This window comes from Aethalodelphis obliquidens, unplaced genomic scaffold (genome assembly GCF_003676395.1).
Source record: "Aethalodelphis obliquidens isolate GAN/ISIS:26980383/991018 unplaced genomic scaffold, ASM367639v1 scaffold20, whole genome shotgun sequence".
Lineage (NCBI taxonomy): Eukaryota > Metazoa > Chordata > Mammalia > Artiodactyla > Delphinidae > Aethalodelphis > Aethalodelphis obliquidens.
The window spans coordinates 13,699,210-13,720,911 of NW_020837964.1; the positions used below are offsets into that span (position 1 = coordinate 13,699,210).

Here is a 21,702-nt window from a genome sequence, read left to right on the forward strand (position 1 = left end):
GAACTGTTCTGAGCACTTCGTTGCTGCAGAAACAAAAACTGCATCTCACTTGGGGATCCCAAGTGTGGCTAGAGTTCTGGACTTTGGAATAATAATGACACCAAGGGCTCTTCTGTTCCAGTGATCCTCTGTGGTCAAGGCAGTGGTCAGGGATCCTATTTTTATGTCTTCCAAGTTTTCCAGAGTGTCAAAACCAGGGAGACAGAAGACAGCTTCCTCACGGAGGCAGTTCTCTGAAGTCAGACCCCAGGACAGCAAGCGTGCTTCTACGTGTCAGTGTAGCTTGCTACTCTGAGTTTTTAGAAGGACTGACGGATATGAACTCAACTAGTGCAAACCTAAATGACTCACCGGAGATACTTCTCTCCTATGCCCACGCTGGTGAACTCAATCACCCGGGTGTTTGGATCCAGAGCCCCACCACGAGGCCCTGGGAGATCTGGGTTGCGCCGATGACCGCTGATGTAGTCTGAGTCTTTCAGGTCAAAATGGCAGAAGGGCAGGGAGCTCCGCCCTTTTGCTGACAGGACTGGGCCTTGCTCTCCAGGTGGCAGGTTAGGAATCCTGAGGGGATAAGGTTATTTTGATCTATTTTTAACTTTTTAATCGATTTTTGCTTTCGTGGTTGTAAATGAATATGACACCCATCAGAATGTGAACTCCATGAGAGCAGAGGCTGGGTCTGTCTCGGTCAGCAATATAACCTCAGTGCCTTGAACAGTACATGGTACATAGTAGGTGGTCACTAATTAATTGTGGAGTGGATGGATGCATGAATGGGCTGAGTATGAGAGGCCTGAATTCTGGTTCCTTCTGTGTACCTTACTATGGCCTCAAGTTACTTCCTTTGCCAATGGTGAGAAAACCTCCCTGCTGTAAGGTCAGCACAGAGTCTTTCCCTCTGGGCTCTTTCATAGGCATCTAGTGGGATACAAAAAAGGACTCAGACATCCTTACAAAACTACCCTGAGCTCCTTGGAGAAAGCACACTAGATGTGAGCAGACCTCGAGCCCCAGCACCAAGCTTAGGTGGCCCAGGTGTGGGAAAGGTCCCTGCAGTGTGATTGCAGGGTTTCTATAGGTCTTATTGTTCACATAGGTCTCTGCCACCCTATGCCATGGATCACAGACTTCCTCTAAGGTAGGTGTTCTCCATGGAGCTGGCCGGGGAGTGGGTACCACATCAGGGACTTTCAATGCCAGATGTTACTGGATTGACTCTCCTCTAACTGGACCTGGGTCCCATCTGTCCCTCGCTTACTATGTACCAGGTCCACCTCCTCCATCGCCACCACCACCTAATGTTTATTGTACTTATTGCGTGCCAGGCACTGTTCAAAGCTCTTCACTTGAATTAGCTCATTTAGTCTTCACAACTCTACAAGGTGGGTATTGTCATTTGCATTTTACATAGGAGGAAACTGAGTCTCAGAAAAGGTACAAGAAAGCTTTCCCAAGTTCATGCTTGCCCCAGGACTGGAACCCAGCTGGCTGCCCACCATCCTGTTGCCCAGTGGAATCCTGTACGTGGCCGGGAAGGGGAGGTGGGCGGGAGGCAGGGTCTACAGAGGGTTGATGAGCTATACAAAAGAATGGATTCTCCTTGTCCTCCAAAGGGAAATGTGGCAATGTGGGGCTGAGGAGGGGTCTGGGGCTGGAAAGAATGGTGGGAGTGGTGGGACAGAAGAGGGGCTAGGAGCTGCAGCGCTTTGTGCTGGGAGATCATCTCCTTACTGGCAGAGAAGATTGCTCTCGAAGTCTCCAACCTCCATTGGGGAGAATTTCACTTTGAGCTTCTGGGTCTTCCCCACGGGCACCATGCCTGAGACGGGCTCCACAGAGAAGGGTGGCAGGGAAGCTTCGTTCCAGTGGTCCATGGCACTGTCCAGGGTGCTGCCCGTGTGCAGCGTGCCCTGGCTAAGCTGGTCATTTTGGGAGAAACCTGGGAGCAGATAGAGCGCCAGTGATATTCTGCACCTGCCGTGGGAGGGCAGGTGTAGGGCAGCCCACTCACAGGCCCTAGGCACCCTCTGTGGGCTCACCTCTGCTAGCAGGTATACTTTGGGCCCCAGGGCCCAAAGAATGGGCTCCCATCTCTCACATGAGACTCATGAAAAACACTTCCATTAATTACATCAAGTTTTCATGTTTGTTTTCTTTTGGCTCAAGGGGGTGGGTCAAGTAGATGTCTGTGGGTCACGTGCCTCAAGAATAATGGGCTGTGAACATAATCTTTGGAGAATCATTGCTTTAAAGTAGGGGTTCATAATCTGGGGGCCCATGGAAAAGGGCTCATTAGGAAGGTCTGGGAAACTCCAAGTTTAAAGAGAATTAATGGATAATTGCCCACTAAGTGTTGGGCTCTTTTTAAAGTGCAAATTGGGCATGGGTGTGTATCTTCCTGGGTAGACAGTTCATAGCTTTCATCAGTTTCTCCAAGAGTCTGTAATCTTCCAGAAGGTTAAGATCTAAAAGAAAAGATTCCTAGGGATCTGTGTGGGCCCCAGGAAGGCAGATCTCAGCTCTTGAGTTTCTCAGGCCCTTTTGGCTCTGCAGATGCCAGGAGGCCTCTGCTCTGCTTCTCCTTTGCTTCTTAGGGGGCCGTTGGAGCAGTGCTTGCTTCTCCATGAACAAGCCTCTTGTAATAACTGGGGACCCAGTTCAAGCCCTGGGTTTTACCCGTCACCGCACTTACCTTGGTTGTCTGGCATTGCAAAGCTGACAGCCTTTGCCGTCTCTTCTGAGATCCAGCTGAATTCCAGCTGCACATTTCCTGAATTAATCAGTGCAAACCTGCAAACAGATCAGGGAATGGAATTGAGAAACGTGCTTCAGATTTTTGTCCTGTCTGCACATCATCTGTACCGTTAACTTTTTTAAGTCACTTCGTTTCTTAAATATTTCTTCAAAGACAAGTTTTAAGCAATTTTATCTGAAATCATGCATGCGATATACTTGTTATATTTCCTTCTAAAACACACACACAAAATATATATATAGCTATTAAAAGTAAAAGTATGCAGATGTTTAGCACTTAAATCATCTTGCATACTACTGGCAGCCTGTGCAATGAGCTCTCAGCCTGCATCATGGTAATCCTGAAAAATTCCCATGAGAGAGGAAACAAACTCTATTTCACAAGACAGCACCTTCCTCGGGTGCAAATTCCAAAGCCTCTCCTTTCCTGAATCACTTTCCACCAGAAACAATGTCCTTGTGGTCAGAAACCATTTGACCCCTGCCTCAGATGTCTTCACTGGCTGAGACACATACTTGTCTCAAATTCTCAATTAGTGGAGACTTTTCTTGTCTCAAGTTTCCCTGCTCTAAGACAAGAACTGGGAGATAGAAGCTTTTTCTGGAATCACGATTAAACTTGATCACAGTCACAGCAAGAGGATGAGGCCCTGATGTAAGAAAATGGTTGTGCAAGAGAAAGAAACACACACGCTCTTCCCAGTTTTAGGGGAGAAGTAGGAGCTGAGAGTTGCGGTGGGGCAGTAGGTCTAAAGGTGGGGTTTAGGGGTTAGATTCCCATTATCCGGTCCAGGTAGACCATGTAGCTGTGCCTGAAGTCAAGGTGCTTTGGCCTCAGGGGCTTGTGTGAATTTATGGATTGTGTGAATTTATGAGCACTGGTCTTTATCCTAAAGCAAATTTTTATAAAGAGGAGAAATCTCAGTGGAACAGAATACTTTTAGTAAAAACGCATTCTTGGTTTAGGTCCAGGAGTGAACAAATGCTCTGTAAAGGGCCAGATAGTAAGGTTTTTGGCTTTGCGTGCCAGAGATTTCTGCAGCAACTGCTCCCTCTGCTGTGGAAGTGCAGAAGCAGCCGTGGACGATAATAAACAGACGGGCACAGCTGTGTGTCCACATAACTGTATCTATAAAAATAAGCAGCTGGCTGGGTTTGGTCCACGGGCCAGAGTTTGCTGACCCCTGCTGTAGGTGAAATGGCCGTCAGCAGAAGATACCACTTCCTGCTTCCTACCTTTTGGTTCTATACTAATTTGAGAGGACGCCTTAAGTGCCACAAATGCAGAATGAGTTGAACAAGTTAATTACTAATTTTTACAATGCAGAAATGTCAGTGGCTTACGCTTTTGTGTTTGTAATTCTCAAAGAACAGTCACAGGCTTTCTCTCTGTCTATGTTGCTCTCTCTGCCTGAAGGCCCTTTTTCTCACTTCCTCACCTGGCCACCTCCTATTTCTCCTCCAAAGTTCAGCTGGGCCACCACTTTGTCCACACTTGTCTCTCCCTATATCTTGGTCTGCTTTAGGTATGCTTCCTGCAAACCCAGAGCACTGTACTGCAACCATCAGTTGAACTATTTTCACCCATTCCCCCAACACCCACTACGAGCTCTTTGAGAGCAGGACCCACAGCATCCTTGTATCACCTGAGTGTGGATAAAGGGTTAACATAACCCTTTCTCCTTCTAAGGACAATTTCAACTTTGAATTAATTTTCTAGTTCTGCTTCCGTGGAAGCCTGGTAAGAGAGAAATGTCAGCCATATTATTAGACAACTTTGTTTATAGTAAAAATGACGCCTGATTGGTAACTTGCTTTGGGCTGGACTGGGAAGAATCGTGATTCCCTGGAGGGAGGCCATAGCACTGGGGTTCTCTGAGTGTAGTGACTCTTGTAACTGGCACGTCCCTTGCAGGGATCCTGGAAGCTATAGCCATGGAGTGGTTACGAGAAATGTTGGCTTCTGTTGGTCACGGCCTTCTAAGCTAAGATGGACCCCATGCCCGCTAGCGTAGGTATTGTCCGAGCTGTCACCTGGGGCAGGGGCAACAGGAATAGTTCCTGGGTGGTGATACGGGCTGTTGCAAGGACTCTTCCCACCGAAGCCCACTGCCTGATGCCACCTTCCCGGTAAGACTGTGTTTCCAGGTCTACACCTTGATTTCAAGTGTGAACTTCAATAGTTTTGTGGGTCTGAATGTTTCATTGGACCTACAAAGACCCTCTGGTGCGCAGATGTGATGTCTGGTCTACGCTGTTGTGGACACTGAATAAATGTTTGATGAAGGAGCCAGTGAATGATGGAGTTAAAGAACTTCTCTGAGAGTGTCAGGAGGCTTTTGATGACTCACTCAAACACTCGGGTCTGGTGAACCAGTGTCTCCTTAAAGTGCACATCGCTCGTCTGGCACTTGTATGAAGCGAAATTCACGTGGGCACTGATCTGCAGCTGCAGTTCTTGGTAGTTTTCTTCTAGTACTGAGTAAGCAGGCTCAGGATCCGTCTCTATCACCTGTAACAAAGGCAGCCGTGTCCTCAGTGATGCAGAGACACCTGCCTCACAGGAATAATGGGGAGATAAAACAGTGCTTCCTACCCAGGCAAATGAGAACCAACTCACAGATTCAAGTTCCAGAAGAAATGATGAGGCCAAACCTAAAATGACTCAGAAATAGGAAAGGAAGAAATTGAACAAGAAATTACTGAGAGCATCACGACTGCACAGGCATGAGTTTTGGGGTCAGATACACTCCAAGAAGGTAGAATAAAGGAAATCATAAAGGTAGGAATAGATACTAATGAAACAGAAAATAAATCTAAAACAGAGAGGACCAATGAAACTAAAAGCTGTTTATTTGAAAAGATTTAGAAAACCTGTGGTGAGAATGATCAAGAAGAAAAAAAGAGAAAATACACATCAATATCATAAATGAAAAGGGAGATATCACCATCCATCCTACAGACATTTAAACAGACGATAAGAAAATACTGTGAATAATTTTATGAAGATGCATATGAAAACTTAGTTGAAGGGAAAATTCCTAGAAGAATAATTTAATAAAATGGACTCAAAAACAAATTTAAAAAACCTAAAGAGTCTTATTTCTATTAAAGAAAATGAATGGTAGTAAAAAAAAAAAATCTTTAAGAAGACCTAAATAGAGAGATATACCTTGCTAGTGGAAAGGATGAATTATGTTATAAAATTATCAATCCTTCCTAAACTGATATATAGATACAATCCAATTCCAATCAAGTGTCCATCAGGGTTTTCACAGTACTTGTTTAAATGGATTAAAAAATTATTTAGAAAAGTAAAGGGCCAAGAATAAGCAAAATACTTCAGAATAAAACAATATGGAGATAATCATGAAAAGATTCATTAAAGTCAAAATATGAGTGATAAATATGGCAAGCACGTTTGCAGACAAAGACAGGAATAAAAGAGTGTATCAAAAATAAAATGACTAATACTCTTATTTTTCTAAGATAATACCCAAGTGCTTTCCAAAGTGGGCTGTACCAATTTATACTCCTACTAGCAAAGAACCACTTTGGAAATGCTTGGGCATTTTCTTGGGAAGCTGAGCATTCACACATCCTGTGACTCAGCAATTCCACTTCCTGTGACGCAGTTTAGGAATATAAACTCCTGCAAATGAACACCGTGTGGCATGAACTATAATGCTCACAGAAACACTGTCCACAGTAGCAAACCCCAACTAATTTTCAAAAGAAGAATGGGTAAATAATAATGCACTTCTATATAGCAGGGACATGGGTGTGCTACAGCCGCCTGCCACGATACAGATGACCACACGCAATGACCTTTAAAAAAAATAAAGTTAAAAACTACACCTAAACAATATGCTTTTTAGAATGCATAGGTTAATTTTAAAAAGAAATAAAAACAAAAATCAAGGGAATGAGATCCCAGGGTAGTGACCACGTCTTAGAGACAGGCAGGGGTGGGATGGCTGAGAACCACCCAGGTAATCCTGGTTATACTTCCTGTGTTGGGTGTGGGTTCGTCCCTGTTTATTATATTATTAAAAAGAAACCAACGAAGGGATAATTAAAGGAGGGGCACGCATGGACCAAAGATGGGATTCTGACACAAGAAATAGATTATAATTAACTTAATTCTGGACACTGAGGGGAAAAAGGAAGTAGCTAAAAGAATAGCCATGAGGTTCCTGAAGAAGAAAGAGGTGGGAGGAATTTGCTCAACTAGAAACTAGATATCAAGACTTAAATGAGAGGGACTTCCCTGGTGGTCCAGTGACTAAGACTCTGAGCTCCCAATGCAGGGCGCCTGGGTTCAATCCCTGTTCAGGAAACTAGATCCTGCACACCACAAATGAAGATCCCACAAGCCACAACAAAGATCCTGCATGCGGCAACGAAGATCTTGCATGATGCAACTAAGACCCGGTGCAGCCAAATAAATAAATAATTAATTAATTAAAAAAAAAATCCTTCAATGAAAGCTCTACCAATTAAGGTGTGTGGTTTGTGTGGTCCATGTAGTGTGGATGGCAGGTGGCTTGCTTGGAAGTTCAGTTCACCGCTTTGGAAACCCAGGTCAGGTGGAACAGGGACCATTTCCTTTATCCATGAAAGAAGGAAATGATGAGACACTGAGCTTGAGGGCAGAAGGCATCCAAGCATGGCAGGCCTGGCCAGACTGGGGCTTGGTGTCCCTACTCACTTTTTGTTTTGTAGTGAAAGTCCCGGGCGTGTTTCTGAGCACATCCACCCACTTGACCGTGCGCATGCGGTCGTCCCAGTCGGGGACCTGGTCTGCAGGGAGCTGAAACATGATCTTGGAGAGCTTGCACTCGATCCCCATCTTCTTCAGGTTGATGGGCACGTCTGACTTCATGGTCACCGCTATGTCCTTGGCACAGCCAGGGTGGAGGTGGCCCAGCTGGGGAAGAGCCTTGCGTTAGTATTTTGGGGAGTTCAATCCTGAGGACTCTTGATGCCTCATGGTCCCACTCTAGGGGCAGGGTCAAAAGTCTTGGCAAAAAATAATGCATCATTCAAGCCCGTATACGTAGACCATCTTAAATAGGTACAAGACGTTCTTAGATAGAAATTTAATCATAAGAACAAGAGCAGCTGGGCTTCCCTGGTGGCGCAGTGGTTGAGAGTCCGCCTGCCGATGCAGGGGACGTGGGTTCGTGCCCCGGTCCGGGAAGATCCCACGTGCCGCGGAGCGGCTGGGCCCGTGAGCCATGGCCGCTGAGTCTGTGTGGCCGGAGCCTGTGCTCCGCAACGGGAGAGGCCACAACAGTGAGAGGCCCGCGTACCGCAAAAAAAAAAAAAGAGCAGCTAATATTTACCAAACTGTTACATGCTTCAGGCACTATACTAAATCTTCACAAAATTCTACTAACCCCCACGACAGCCCTATGGGATGTACAGCTACCACCCCTATTTGATAGACAAGGAAACTTGTAACTTGCTCAAGGTCATACCATTAATGTTAGAAGATCTGGATTCAGACCCAGGCAGTATGGCTCCAGGTACCACACTCTTAACCACCTGTACTTCTCAACCATATGACCTATACAAATTATGGACCGATGTACACAGTACCTTAGCAGTTCTCAGAGTGTGATCTAGTGACCCTTGGGGGCCCCGAGGTCTTTTCAGGAGTTCACAAGGTCAAAACTATTTTCATCATAATACTAAGATGACATTTGACTTTTTCATTCTCATTTTCTCGTGAGTATATAATGGAGCTTCCTAGAGGTTACATGACATATGATATTGCATCAGATTGAATGCAGAAGCAAATATGAGAATCCAGCTCTCTTCTACTAGGCCAGATATTAAAGGGACTTGTAAAAATGTAGAACATTGCTACTCTTCTCGCACAATTTTGTTTTGGAAAATAAAGCCGTTTTCATAAAAATATGGTATTTATATTAACATGTAACGGGTTTGTTATTATATTTTACATGAACAAATACATGTTTTTAAAGATTCTCAGTTTTAACTTCTAATGTAAATATTGATAGACATAACCCACATAAACAAAAGCTCTTTGAGGGTCCTCAGTAATGTTTAAGAGTATTAAGGAGTCCTGAGACCAAAAAGGCTGAGATTTGCTGAAGTGTTCCAGATATATGGGAAATCCAATTTGGTTTGTAGAATAAAATCATTTGTGATTGAACATGCATAAATGCACATACACATACCAAATACATACTATATATAGTCCTACATATAGAGTCCTTTCATGTTTCTAATAGATAAGAAACCCCTCCTCCTCTGGAAAGTGAAGGGAGAAGAAAGTTTAATACTTCTCAAGGCTACAACTATGAGTGTGTGTGTGTGTGTGTGTGTGTGTGTACACACGTGGGTGTATACCCGAGTGTGTGCCCGTGGGTGTGTAAATGGACCATAAGAAGCTTATCTCTACCTTCTTTGACTATCACTTCATATCTCTCCAGGAAGCAAAACACTTCTTCCTGAGAGCACCCTAATTTACAGGTGACAAAGTAGGGTCCCCAACCCTCCTCGCTCCAACCCCCTAGAGTTCTGTGCTTGAACAAACTCAGTGGCTGAAACAGAGCAAGAGGCCATGGATACATCCGGTGTCCAGGGAACTCAGAAGTGAGCTGTCTATGAAAAACAAGTGCTGGCCAGAGGTGAGGCTCTGCTGCCACGTGGTCCTAGGCCTTGTTCGAGGTCGAGCTTTGGTTAGCAAATCATAAAATGTGTGCTGTGAGACACTCAAAGAAGGGGTTAGAAAATTCCAGGTAAAACAAAGTTGACTAGGTTTTAATATGCTGGAGGGCATCTAGAATCTGTAGGAGAAAGATGTAACATTTTCTAAATCTCTGTTGTCCACAAAACCCACCATCCCCGTTTTAGCTTTTGGTGAACCACTTTTGCAGGAAAAATGCTCCAAAGAACACACACCATGGGGGACACAGGTCTACACTTGGGGATGGGAAGACTGGGACCTGTCTTCATCCATGGAGGTCTCCATGGAATTCCTCAACATCAGTCTTGGTGACCTCATTCTCTGCTCTCAGGCCAGAGGGGACATTTCTGGTACCAGGCCGGAGTGAGGGATGCATCCATCCCATCCTATGTATCTGTGGGAATGGGCCGACAATCAAACTGGGGTTGGCTCAGGCCTAAGGGAGTGCAGAAAACAAGGACTGGTTTTCACTTACCTGTGGGGAGAAAGAAACTGTGGCTAAAAGGGGCCATTCGAACCGTATCACGTTCACTTGGCTGTGATTAGTGATTGTGAAGCTCACGTTATAGCTGTTTCCAATGTGGCAGTCCCCAAACTGGATGTGGTTCACCAGAGCAGCTAAGGGACAGAAGCAGGGGGCAGTGAGTCCCCTCTTGCCTCCTCTGCAGGCTCACTTCCCCACGGAGGCAGGTCCTAAAAGACATTGTGCCTCACCCTCATGCAACCCCACCTTCCTTGGATGGTTACACTGGAAACGCCTGGAGTCCTTCGCCAGCAAGCTTTCTCTCCTATAGTCTACTTATCCACCCATCCATCCACCCACCCACCCACTCTGGCCCTCACCTCCATTTGTACAAAGGAAAACATAGCTCCCCACTGCCCGCCCGCCAACTCCATTTGTTTGGTGAAACAGTACTATTAAGGGCTGGAATTGCCACACAGAATACACAAGCCCCCATTAAATTTGAATTACAAGTAAATGATGAGTAATTTTTAGTATAAGTATGTCCCATGCAAAATTTTGGGACACAAATACACTAAAAAAATGGGGACTGCTGTGTTCTGACTTTCTAAATCTGGTAACCCTATTGTAAGTATGAAATCTGATGTCTGAACTCGGGTTCACTGCTGGCTCCTGCTTGACCCCTGATAAGAAAGTTGCCACCCTGTAGCTACAAACAGGTGAAACACCAGATACATGAGGAGCACTGATTTTAACCCATGTTGTACAGACTGCCTAGGGCTACACTCCAGGACTATAATTAAGCTCCTAGAGAAACTGTGAGACTGTGTTTATAACTCACTTCATAGCAGTCAGCCACACAATTAGGGTGTTTAGCAAATGCATTTTGATAATAATGAAGAAGTAAATATTCTCCTACCCAAAGAATATCATCAACCAAATGAAGCGGCAGTGCTTGATAAACTGCAGAGCAGCATGTCTTAAGCTCTAATGTTCACACAGATCACCTGGGGATCTTGTTAAATGCAAATTCTGATTCAGTAGGTCTGAGGTGCTGGGGAGGCGTGTGAAATTCACATTTCTAGCAACTCCCAGGTGATGCTGATGCTGTAGGTTCTCAGCGTATTGAGTAGTGAGGCTGCGGAGAACGGTCTTCTAGAGGTGGCACAAACCTACACCTTCTCTAATTAAACCAGCCCGCCATTCCTCTTAGAATGTCTAGGGTACATGATACGGATGAAACAGAGGATGCCAATGCAAGCCAGCTAAAAGGTACAGACAGGGAAAACTACAGAGAGACATGTATTCACTTTTCAGCTAATCTGGAACTTGAATTTCTCTTATTAGCTAAATGGGAGTTTGAGCTCAAAGAATAAGCTCCCTAAGGGACAGACTTTCTCATTAATTACTCTTTGGAACTCCAGGCACATGCACACTGGTGCTCCACAACTGTTCTTTGAGGGAACACGTGGATGAATGCAGTGACTGAGTCAGGCATGCGGGAGCATACGGTAACAAAGAGGAGATTCAGTCCTAAATTCCCAGGAAGCTAGCCAACCTGTTATTTAAATTTCATTCTTATTTAAAATGAACCACAAGCCAACAGGTGTCAACACCTCACTGCTGCTTCTCTCACCTGCCACGAAGTCTTCCATCCTGTTTTCCTCGATGATCTCAGAGATATCTGAGGCCTCCTGGTAGGAGGAAGCCACCAGCCCGTGGATGTTGTCCAAGGTGATGTCATCCTCGTACCCCTCTCCCACCATGTGGATGACTGTCTCCTCGTACCGGTTGTTGATCACTGACAAGTGGATGTTGCCTGCCATTCTCCCAACCTTCTGGGAGTGGAAAACAACATCAAATTCAGCTGTGTCTCCAGGAGGAACAACCAGGGAGGCTGTGTGAGCCTTCTTTGCTGCAACGAGAAGAGAGAGACATGATCTAGAACCAGATTAAAGGAAGATGTATCCATAAAGACCTGGACTCAAGGGATAGCAGCCCTCATGTGGGAATGTGCCTCGCCTAGAGAGGCCATTGGTGACGAGACTGGGCATCTGACTCTGGCTGGGTATACGTTAGTCCTCTAACAAAAGATCTACTGGGACCCATTGCTCTCTAGAAGATATACTTGCCCTACTTACATTTTGCTTGTGGTTTGTTTTCCTCTATGATGTAGATGTAGGAGGTGGACGGCTTCCCCTTCAGGGAGAAGACTCCTAGTTGGTCCTGCAGGTCAACATGCAACTGGCATAAGGGAAATAAGATTGAGTGTTAAGCTTACAGGCTGCTCATGAGTTCTGAACTGCAGTGAGATACTGTGCTGTTGGGGGAGTACCCCAAAAAATCATTGAGCCTAGTGCCCACTTTTTCGAGTTTCTTACTAAGAGAGATATAATAAATATTATACCTGGAGAGGACAAACAAAAATTTAGCTCAGCCCTTGCTATTCAAATAAGGAACCAGAGGTCCAGAGAGTATAGGTGACTTTGGGATTACCCAGTCAAAATGGGGTTGCCAAGGCCTCTGTTATTGACAGAGGCAGTTGTGAAATATACACTAGACTAGTAAAATGGAAATGAATATTCGTCATTCTGTGAGGGCCTGCATGAATGTGAGTTCCTAAAAACCAGTATCTGCTAGGTACTAACACATTAGTTGCCTGAGAGTGTCATGCTGAGTGTCCTACCAAGATAAGAAGAAAACCAAGGTGGACATCTGACGTACCTGTAGAAAAGGGATGCTTTATAGCCCACTGGAAGCCATGTAGCTGATTAAAAAAACCTAAAGCCATATATCATATTTTATGTATGAGGAACCAGCAGACATTTTTAGAAGATAGTAATGCTGGCACCGTCATGAATAAGATTGAACAATATAAAAAATGAGGCACGAAGAAGGAAGAAATAGTGACATCACACAGGAAGCTTCTGAGATAAAAATATATACATTTAGAAATAAACTTAATAAGAAACTATACAGAGGAATCATATGAAAAAATATTGACATAAAAGAAGATGTAAATAAATGGGCTGGAATCCTACATGTTGTTCCTGGTGGAGAGCCTAAATACTCTAAAAGTAGCAATTCCCTCCTAAATAATGCATAGGAATCCCAATAGGATTTTGTGAGGAACATTATAAAATGATGTCTAACGTTCATCTGAGAGACTGTTAAAAAATCGCTAAGATTAGAAAAACAGGGAATGGGTGCTAATACCTTTTATAAAGCTACAATAATGGAAACCATGCAGGGTAATGGTAAACTAGGAAATATTGACTCAAGACAATAAAGAAATGCAAAACAAAAACCAAACAAACAGCCCCCCCATCCCCCCCCCACCCCCCGATTTCAGAAGCATCACAGAGCTAAGAAGATAATGAAGAGTAACCAGACAAAGATCTGGAATGTCTAGAGAGGCCAGCCTAACTTTCTGGGCTGTTTTGTTTTTTTTTTTTTTTTTGCGGTACGCAGGCCTCTCACTGCTGTGGCCTCTCCCGTTGCGGAGCACAGGCTCCGGACACGCAGGCTCAGCGGCCATGGCTCACGGGCCCAGCCGCTCCACGGCATGTGGGATCTTCCCGGACCGGGGCACGAACCCGTGTCGCCTGCATCGGCAGGCGGACTCTCAACCACTGCGCCACCAGGGAAGCCCTCTGGGCTGTTTTTGACCTGGGTCATTTGCCAGTCGGGAAGAGGCAGATGGGAGGCTGAACTGTGCTTTTCTGACGGTCTCTTGGTGTTAAGAGGGCAAAAGTCCTGTGAGGGGTGGGAGTGTTTTCTTTGCTCTAGACTAGGACCCTAAAGGTCTGCACAGTAAGACAAAAGTTAGGCTGGATATAAAGCAGCTCTCGCAAGGACAGCAATCCTGCTCAGAGTTACCTGTCTAACACAGAAAATCTCAAGCTCTAAAACCAGTTTAAGGTGATCCTGTATTTCTAGTGCCCCCAAGTGCTAGGCAGAAGCAAATGAAAATTGCCTCTGAATAAAAATACATCCTTAGCCTAATTATTTCTAGATTAACTTTTCAAATATAATACAACACATGATCAAAAATAACCAGGCACATGAGGAGACAAGACAACATGGGCAAAAATGAACAGAAGCAGCAGATATCAGAATTAGACCCACTGGGCCTTCAGATTTTGGAATTATCAGGTATAGACTGCAAAATGGCTGTGATTACTGTGTTCAAGAAATAAAAGTGACAATTTTGGCATGAAACTAGAAATCATAGAAACTGGTTATGCAGACTTGAAAAACAATCTAACAAAAATTCTAGAACTGAAAAATATAATAACTTAAGAACTGAATGGAAGGTTTAATAGAAAACTAGATATAGCCAAAGGGAGAGTTAATGACCTGAAGGCAGAACAAAAGAAATCATGCAAAATGAAGCCCAGAGAAAAATGGATGGAAAATATAGTGAGGTTGTGAGACACAGAGGATATAATGAGAAGACCTTCCATACATTGACGTGGCTTCCCACAAGGAGAGACGAGACAGAATGGAATAGAAACAATATTTGCAAATACATACAGGAATTTTCCAAAATTGACTCAGAACATCAACTGCAGAGTCCAGAAGCCTGGTGAATTCCAAGAAAAATCAATTAAAAGAAATCCATACCTAGACACATCATAGTAAAACTGCAGAAAACAAATACAAAGGTACAAAGCCAGGGGAAAAAGACTGCCTTAGAGGAACATTTTTGACTTATAAGCTGACACCTCAGCCATAACAGTGGAAACCAGAATACACTGGAATAATATCTCCCATTTGCTGAAAGAAAACAACTGCCAACCCAGAGTTCTACAGCCAGCAAAATTTACGTTAAAAATAAAGGATACATTGAGATTTTCAAATAAAAACTGAGAGAATTCACCACTAGCAGACTTGCATTAAGGAAATATTGAAGAGTATTCTTCAGTAGGTAGAAAAAGGATCTCAGATGGTAGGTTGGAGATGCAGGAATGGAGAGCAATAAAAATGGTAACTTCTGGGTGAAGCTAAATGGGTCCTAACCACATCGACAACGACAGTAATAATGTCTGGTAGAATCCAAAGCCCTCCACAAACTGTCCCCTCACTCTACCCTTCTATTTTTATCTCTCACTGTTCTTCAACCTATACCCTATGCTCTCACAAAGCTGGTGCTTACTAGTTCCTATTTGTACCTTATATATATATATATTTTTTGCTTCTGTGCCTTTGTCTTTGCAGTTTTCTTTCTCCGCCTAGGCTTCACTCACCGCAGTGCCCACTTACGAAGCCCAGCTATACCCTTCGACGCCCAGCTCAAATGTCATTTTATAGTGAAATATTCCTGGATTCCCCTAGATGGGAGTAGATTATTTTCAAAAGTCCTACAGTTCTTTGTATAACACTTACACAATTTATCACTCTTTTTTTTTTTTGTAAAATAAAAACATAATTGCTGAACCAAAAGTCCCTTCTGATGTTATATCTCTCACCCCTGATGAAGTTCCTTTCTTTTTTCCTTATTACAAATGCAATGTTCATTACAGAAAAAAAGTGAAAAAATAAGGAAGACACTCAGAACACCCATAATCCTACCCACTCAGCTTGGTGTATCATCATTGCTCACTGCCTTGCACAGTAATTATCAGTGTACCATGTATCAGTGTACTATGTAATCAGACCACGCCTAATTCCCCTCTGAATGTCCCATGTTTTACCCAGGTTAACGTATGAGGAACATCAAAGAAGTCCTCACGAGTTAGGGATGGCAGAAACCCCAAAGTCAGAAGTCTTGCTTCTAAATGATTCTCCCTTTTCACCGCATGCTTCGCCCTCCAGCAGTACCTTGGCAGGGATGGTGCCACTGTTCTTGAGGACAAGAGGCAGCGTCTCTGAATGACCAAGCAGAAGCCTCTTAAAGAGGAGCAAGGGGTTTCCATGTTGGTTGTAGAGAATCGGCCGCACAACGGTCACTCGAGGGAGGTTCCCCTCTCCAACAATGTCAAACGTGAGGCTTTGATTCTTGGCCAGGTTGCTGCAGGGAACAGAAAGATCAAGGCCCGTCAGCCTAGCATGGCAGGAATGACATTGTACAGAGAGTGTGGCCTGCTGCCCTGCTGGAGGAGGGGGAGCTGGGGAGCTGGTACCTGGGCAAGCCGTCCAAGGTGGCCTCAAAGATACACTGGTAGGTCTGCATGGTCTGTGGGGTGAAGGACACCGTGGCAAAGGCATGTGAGCGGCTGGCAACACACATCTTGTTGGGTTCCACTTCAAAGATCTCAGTGATGCGGGCAAAGATCTGGATGGGGGCAGGGAGGAAGCAGGGATCGGGGTGTGTGCCCCTTTGCATTTGCACAAGGCTTGCTGCTCACCTCTACAAGCCCTGCTGTGACATCTCCCTCCTCTAAGCTCTGCAGTAGGCATGTCCCACTGCTGGCACAGTCATGATTCTGGAAGGAGCGGCCTGGGTACTCAGGGACCCGCCCCTGAGCAATAATCGGCCAGACCTGTGATCTTGGACTCAAGCAGATGAACTAAACCATATCTCAGATAGTCAGATCCCCTGGCTACTCCACCACCACCCCCACACAAATAGATTAAGATGCCAGAGACCCCTGGTGGCTGCTGACGTGGGGCTGAGGTGGAAGCCAGACTAGAGAAAGGAGCAGTGGAGACATCATGTGTGAGAAACCCGTGGCTCCTGGCAGATGGGGAGCCACGGCTGGTCTTCTGAAAGCTGGATTTCGGGTGACAGTTCCAGTCCCACAGACCTCTGGCTACACGCTGTGTTCTGCCCTGCGTGTGAGGTCTCGGATTCACTGAAGCAAACCTTGCTATGCTGGGGCCATCTTGAGTGGGTCTCTGCTCCTTCTAACTCCAAGAGCTTTGGCTTCTGCAGCACTTTCTCTGCTCCTGTCTTAGGCCAGTGTTTGGGGAAGACTGTAGGGACTGTAGGGACCCCTGGAACGGCCTCAAAAGGATTTTTTATTCTCACGGGAGGCAGGTGGGATTCAAGACTGACTATTCCTTCTTGTGCTTAAGCTGAGAGCATAAGGTTTCTTTCCTCTTTCCAAGGAATAATCTGCAAATTAAGGAGGAAGATGACAACATGATGCCTGCAAATCCCTGTTAAAAACCGACCTTTGTTTAGAAATCAGCCTTGCTCACTTTTTATGTTTTTAGAACAGAATAGGGAGAAAGCTGCCCTTTCCTGTCCCCAAAAGGTCAGAAAGTGATAACAGTCTCTCAAGCCGTCTCTCAACTGTCTGCGGTGACAGTCTCCCGGAAATGCACACTACTTTTGGCTCTAGACTAGACCAGCCCTCTCGGCCATCTCCCTACCGCCATCAGCCATGAGAACAAGACCAACTCTGGGGCACAAGGGCCACCTGGGCCGAGATTCTACCTTCGGGCAGAGAACTGATGTGGCTGAGCTGACACATGTTTGCAGTACATCGACTGGAAATTACGGGTGAGTGAAATCCACTGACTTAGCCCTCTCTTTTGGTACCCTGAATTTTCTGTTCCACTGCGAGGGAAAAGGGTCTCAGTATGGTCTGACTTAGATAGGGAAGGCAGTTTTGGTCTGGAAGACCCTGAGATGGACACTTATTATTTACCTTGCATGTAGATGAAGCTTGGCTTTAAACCAAGCCTTATATCCCTAGGCTCTGGGACCTAGGGGAAGAATTCAGCATTTCTGAGCCTCAATTTCCCCAACTATAAAATGGGGATAATAATACAAAATCTGATACTACAAACTTCTGAGGATGAAATGAGATAATAAATGAAAATCACTTAGCATAGTGCTTGACATACAGCAGGAGGTCAATAAATGCTCACCATTTCACCTTACACTTCTAGTCTGACACCCCCCAAATCTCCCTCGCCACCAACATGCCACCTGAGCAGGCTTCATGACCCGATCTTTGGCTCTCCCCACAGTGCTTTGTCCCATAGACACGTGAGTGTCTGATGGAGGAGTGCACTGCTCCGTTGCGTGAACCAGTTTATCAGAGAGGTACCCAGAGGAGACGCCCACTGGGATAAACATATGCCCCCTCATATAAATTCCAGGGGGCCTGAGAGCCAGATAATCCCCATTCACAATACAGGCTCCAGAGCAGGGGTTTCCAAGAGCTCTTGCCCTGGCTTTATGCCAACCATGGTGGGCCGGGGCCACTGGGGCTACTCACCTTGTTGGAGACGGGCTTAACCACAATGTTCACGTCACAGGCGATCTTTCCCATGTTGGAGATCTTGAACCGAGCCTTGGCCTGATGGCCCACCAGGACATTGCAGAAGATGAACTTGTTCTCGTCCTCCACAAACAGTCCCCCGCTCTCTATGGTCTGCAGGATGCTGTACAGGTTGGCGCTGCTACAGATTTGGTGCTCCTCAAATATCAAGGTGGTGTTGTCGGTCACGAAAGCTGGGGAGTGGAGGGAAGGCTGTGAGATGAAGGCTGAGAGCTCGATTCCTGCTCTCTGCAATTCCTAATTTGGAGGTTTAGACTCCAGCAAAGGACAATCACAGAGGGGAATTCACACAAGAAGGTGTGAGGGATGGGACAAATTCTGTCTTCTCTTCCTCTTTTGGACTGCTTTTGCTGGTCTCAACCACCTTTTCCTCCCAATGGTAAGGAGGATAAGATCCGGGGTGAGCTGAGGAAGGGAGGAGGCATTTGGCCCACTTTGGTGAGAGGCTGCAGGGGACCTACAGCCAGAGCAAGAGGAGCTGTCTCCGTGCTTCATCTGAGCTCTTTCTGGGTTAAAGTTGTAATACACTCAGTCATTGACCACTGTTCTCTGTGCATATGTTACAGGGAGTGGCCTGGCCATGAGCAGGATTCAGTGTTTCTGGGTTCTGTGCCATATCCCATTGTACCATCATTCCCAGGTAACAATATCCATCTGAGAATCCCAGACCAAACTCAGGAAGACCAGGAGTTTAAAGCTGCACATCCCCTTCTAGGTGTGCATGCCCTGTAAGTCTATAAGGAAAAATATGGCTGAAGACACCACAGGAAGATCTAAGGTCCCAAAGGAAGAAGCCCAGCCACGTCTATTAGGCATCTGTAAGGGAGGGGGTTCTTACAGAGGAAGGAAGGTCTTTTAAGGGGTGCTGTCCCATCTGAGTGCCCAGTACCTGGCTGACAGGCTTCGGCCAACAGGCTGTAAGGAATGCCAGTGGGCTGGTCTCTTGGGTCTCGGTCAGAGATATCAATCGCTAGAGATTCCTCACATCTTCCCACAGGGTCAGCCACACAGTCAACGGTCACGACCTGCATTCCTCCGGAAGAGATGGAGCCAAACCCAGGGTACACGGTGAACATGCCGAGGGTGCAGCGAGCCTGCAGGAAGGGTGGGAGGGGCAGGAGGGGCAGAGGCAGAGTGGGTGGCAGAGTCTGAGCCCTTCCACCAGAGTCATGAGATGGTGTCAAGAGGGACTGGATGTCGGCGGGGGGGGGGTTGGGGGGCTCTCGCCACAGGCTCTCTCTGGGCCCAGCTCTTCTCCTGGAGGCAGGGAGAGTCTGGGGGGTCTCCAGGGACAGGCTTTCTCGGCACTTCTTTCTATGCACATTCCTTCTGAACAGTCATGGTTAAGTGGGGGTCTAAGGGAACAGACACATTCTACATAGTACAACACTTACCCAGATGGGAAACAGGGGTTAGGATTATGGACTTTTGAGTCAGATGCTCCTGGGTTTGAATCGCAGCCCTGCTGCGTATTAACTGTTTGACCTTGGACAAGTGACTTCTCTGAGTCTTAGTTTATCAGTAAAATGAAGCTAAACACTTTACCCTGAGAGCACCGGAGGCTTCAATAAAAGAATGTGTATGAAGCAATTAGCAAAGCATCTGTGCTCAAAACATGGGGTGTTATCATATACTTCTCTGGTTCTTAGGAGCTTCCTTCCTTTCTTATTTTTTTGCCCTCAGGCTTATTGAGATATAATTGACATATAACATTGTATAAGTTTAAGGTGTATGACATGATGATTTGATACCTGTATATATTACAAAATGATTACGTCAATGACTTTTAACAGCTACCAGGAACAGCAGGATTTCATTCTTCCATCTTTCTGGAGCCCCTCCCTCCATACACACCTTAATTGTAGTGTTCAGCATGTTGCTTGTCAATTGCTTATTTACCCTCTGCTTTTTATAAGTGTTTAAAATATTTCCTCTACATCCTTTTAGAACCACATCAGACAATGTTATAACTTTTTCTTTGATAGACGTAATTTAGAAAATTCAAGAGGAGAAGGAAAGTCTATTGAATTTACCCACATAATTGCTTGCCATGTTTTTTCTTCCTTCTTGATGCTCCATGATTCCTTCTTTTATTGTTTACTTTTTGTTTAGAGAACTTCCTTTAGCCATTCTTTTAGGAGAGATCTGCTGGTGACAAATTTAGTTTTCCTTCATCTGAGAAGATTTTGATTTTCCATTCATTTCTGAGGGATATCTTTGCTGGATATAAGATTACGGGTTCACAGTGATTTGCTTTCCACACTTGCAAAATGTTGCGCCATTTCCTTTTGGCCCCTCTGGTGTTTGGTAAGAAACCTGCTGTCATTTAAATAGTTTCCCCCCTATATGTAAGTATGTAAGGAGTCAGTCCTCCCTCATTGCTTTCAAGATTTTTTGTCTTTAGTTTTTAGAAATTTGACTATGATGTGTGTTGGTGTGGATTTCTTTGGGTTTGTCCTGTTAGAGATTTTCCCAGATTCTTGTATTTGTAGGTTTAAATATTTGCCAAATGTGGGAAGCTTTTAGCCATTTTTTTCCTTGAGTACCTTTTCAGCCCTACCTACTTCTTTTTCTTTTCTTTTTTCTCCTTTTTATTTATTTATTTGTTTTTTTGGTGTCATGATCTTTATTTATTTGTGGATTTATGTTATTAGTTATGTTTTAGGACAAACATGAATTTCCATTCTTTGAAAACAAAACAGCTTTGTAGAGGTTTATTCTGAATTATTTTACACAAAATAAAAATAAGGAAATATTTTTGTACATTCACATGATAGGACATTTCATAGGAATCAAAATTATATTTATGAAAGGTTTTAATGACTTAGGAAAATGCTTATGAGAAAGGTAGGTGAAAAAATAGTATAAAGTTATTAATATATTACCTCAATTGTGCACATATGCCAAATATTATCAGTAACTAACTCAGGGTGATGGGATTAGGCATTGTTTATGCTTCTTTCTATCAATATTTTATTTTTCAACTAGAGTAAGAAAAGACTATTTTCCTTTTATAACAACACTAAAAAAACACTAAATGAAGGAAATAGATAATCAACAAGGACACACTACATAGCACAGGGAACTCCACTTAATACTCTCCAATAACCTACATGGGAAAAGAATCCGAAAAAGAACAGACACACATGTATGTACAACCAAATCACCTTGCCGCACACCGAAACCAACACAACACTGCAAATCAACCATACTCCAATATTAAACAAAACAAAACGAAACACTAAATGAGAGATTCACAAGGAAAAGCCTCTATCTATGGTTGCTTTCCATTTATCCAAAGAGATGAGACGGAGAAGGCAACGTACCAGGTTTATTCAGGCTGATCAGTCCCACCAAAGGGAAGAGAGGCAGCATGCTCAACTCTCCCCAAATATGCCTTCCTAGTTTGGCTCCTAACCCTTCTCCAAAGAATCTCACTCCTTCTTTCTCTCCTTTCAATATCCCCTACCCTGACCCCACCACCACCACAAATTCCATCAGACTTTTCTCCAGGGTAGAATTAG

At 44.7% G+C, this 21,702-nt stretch overlaps 1 protein-coding gene across 1 annotated transcript in view; it reads right to left on the reverse strand.

The window, feature by feature from the left end:
- The window catches only part of HYDIN (HYDIN axonemal central pair apparatus protein), a 433,475-nt gene that overhangs the window by 34,446 nt on the left and 377,327 nt on the right, over window positions 1–21,702 (reverse strand). The window contains exons 60-71 of the mRNA XM_027119341.1: window positions 19,068–19,272; window positions 18,116–18,351; window positions 16,067–16,218; window positions 15,765–15,954; window positions 12,083–12,185; window positions 11,578–11,856; window positions 9,954–10,096; window positions 7,469–7,687; window positions 5,109–5,269; window positions 2,696–2,793; window positions 1,735–1,942; window positions 352–564 (exon numbers count right to left, since the gene is read on the reverse strand). Of these exons, the coding sequence (XP_026975142.1) occupies window positions 352–564; window positions 1,735–1,942; window positions 2,696–2,793; window positions 5,109–5,269; window positions 7,469–7,687; window positions 9,954–10,096; window positions 11,578–11,856; window positions 12,083–12,185; window positions 15,765–15,954; window positions 16,067–16,218; window positions 18,116–18,351; window positions 19,068–19,272 (2,207 nt within the window). The remainder of the gene's footprint in view (window positions 1–351; window positions 565–1,734; window positions 1,943–2,695; window positions 2,794–5,108; window positions 5,270–7,468; window positions 7,688–9,953; window positions 10,097–11,577; window positions 11,857–12,082; window positions 12,186–15,764; window positions 15,955–16,066; window positions 16,219–18,115; window positions 18,352–19,067; window positions 19,273–21,702) is intronic.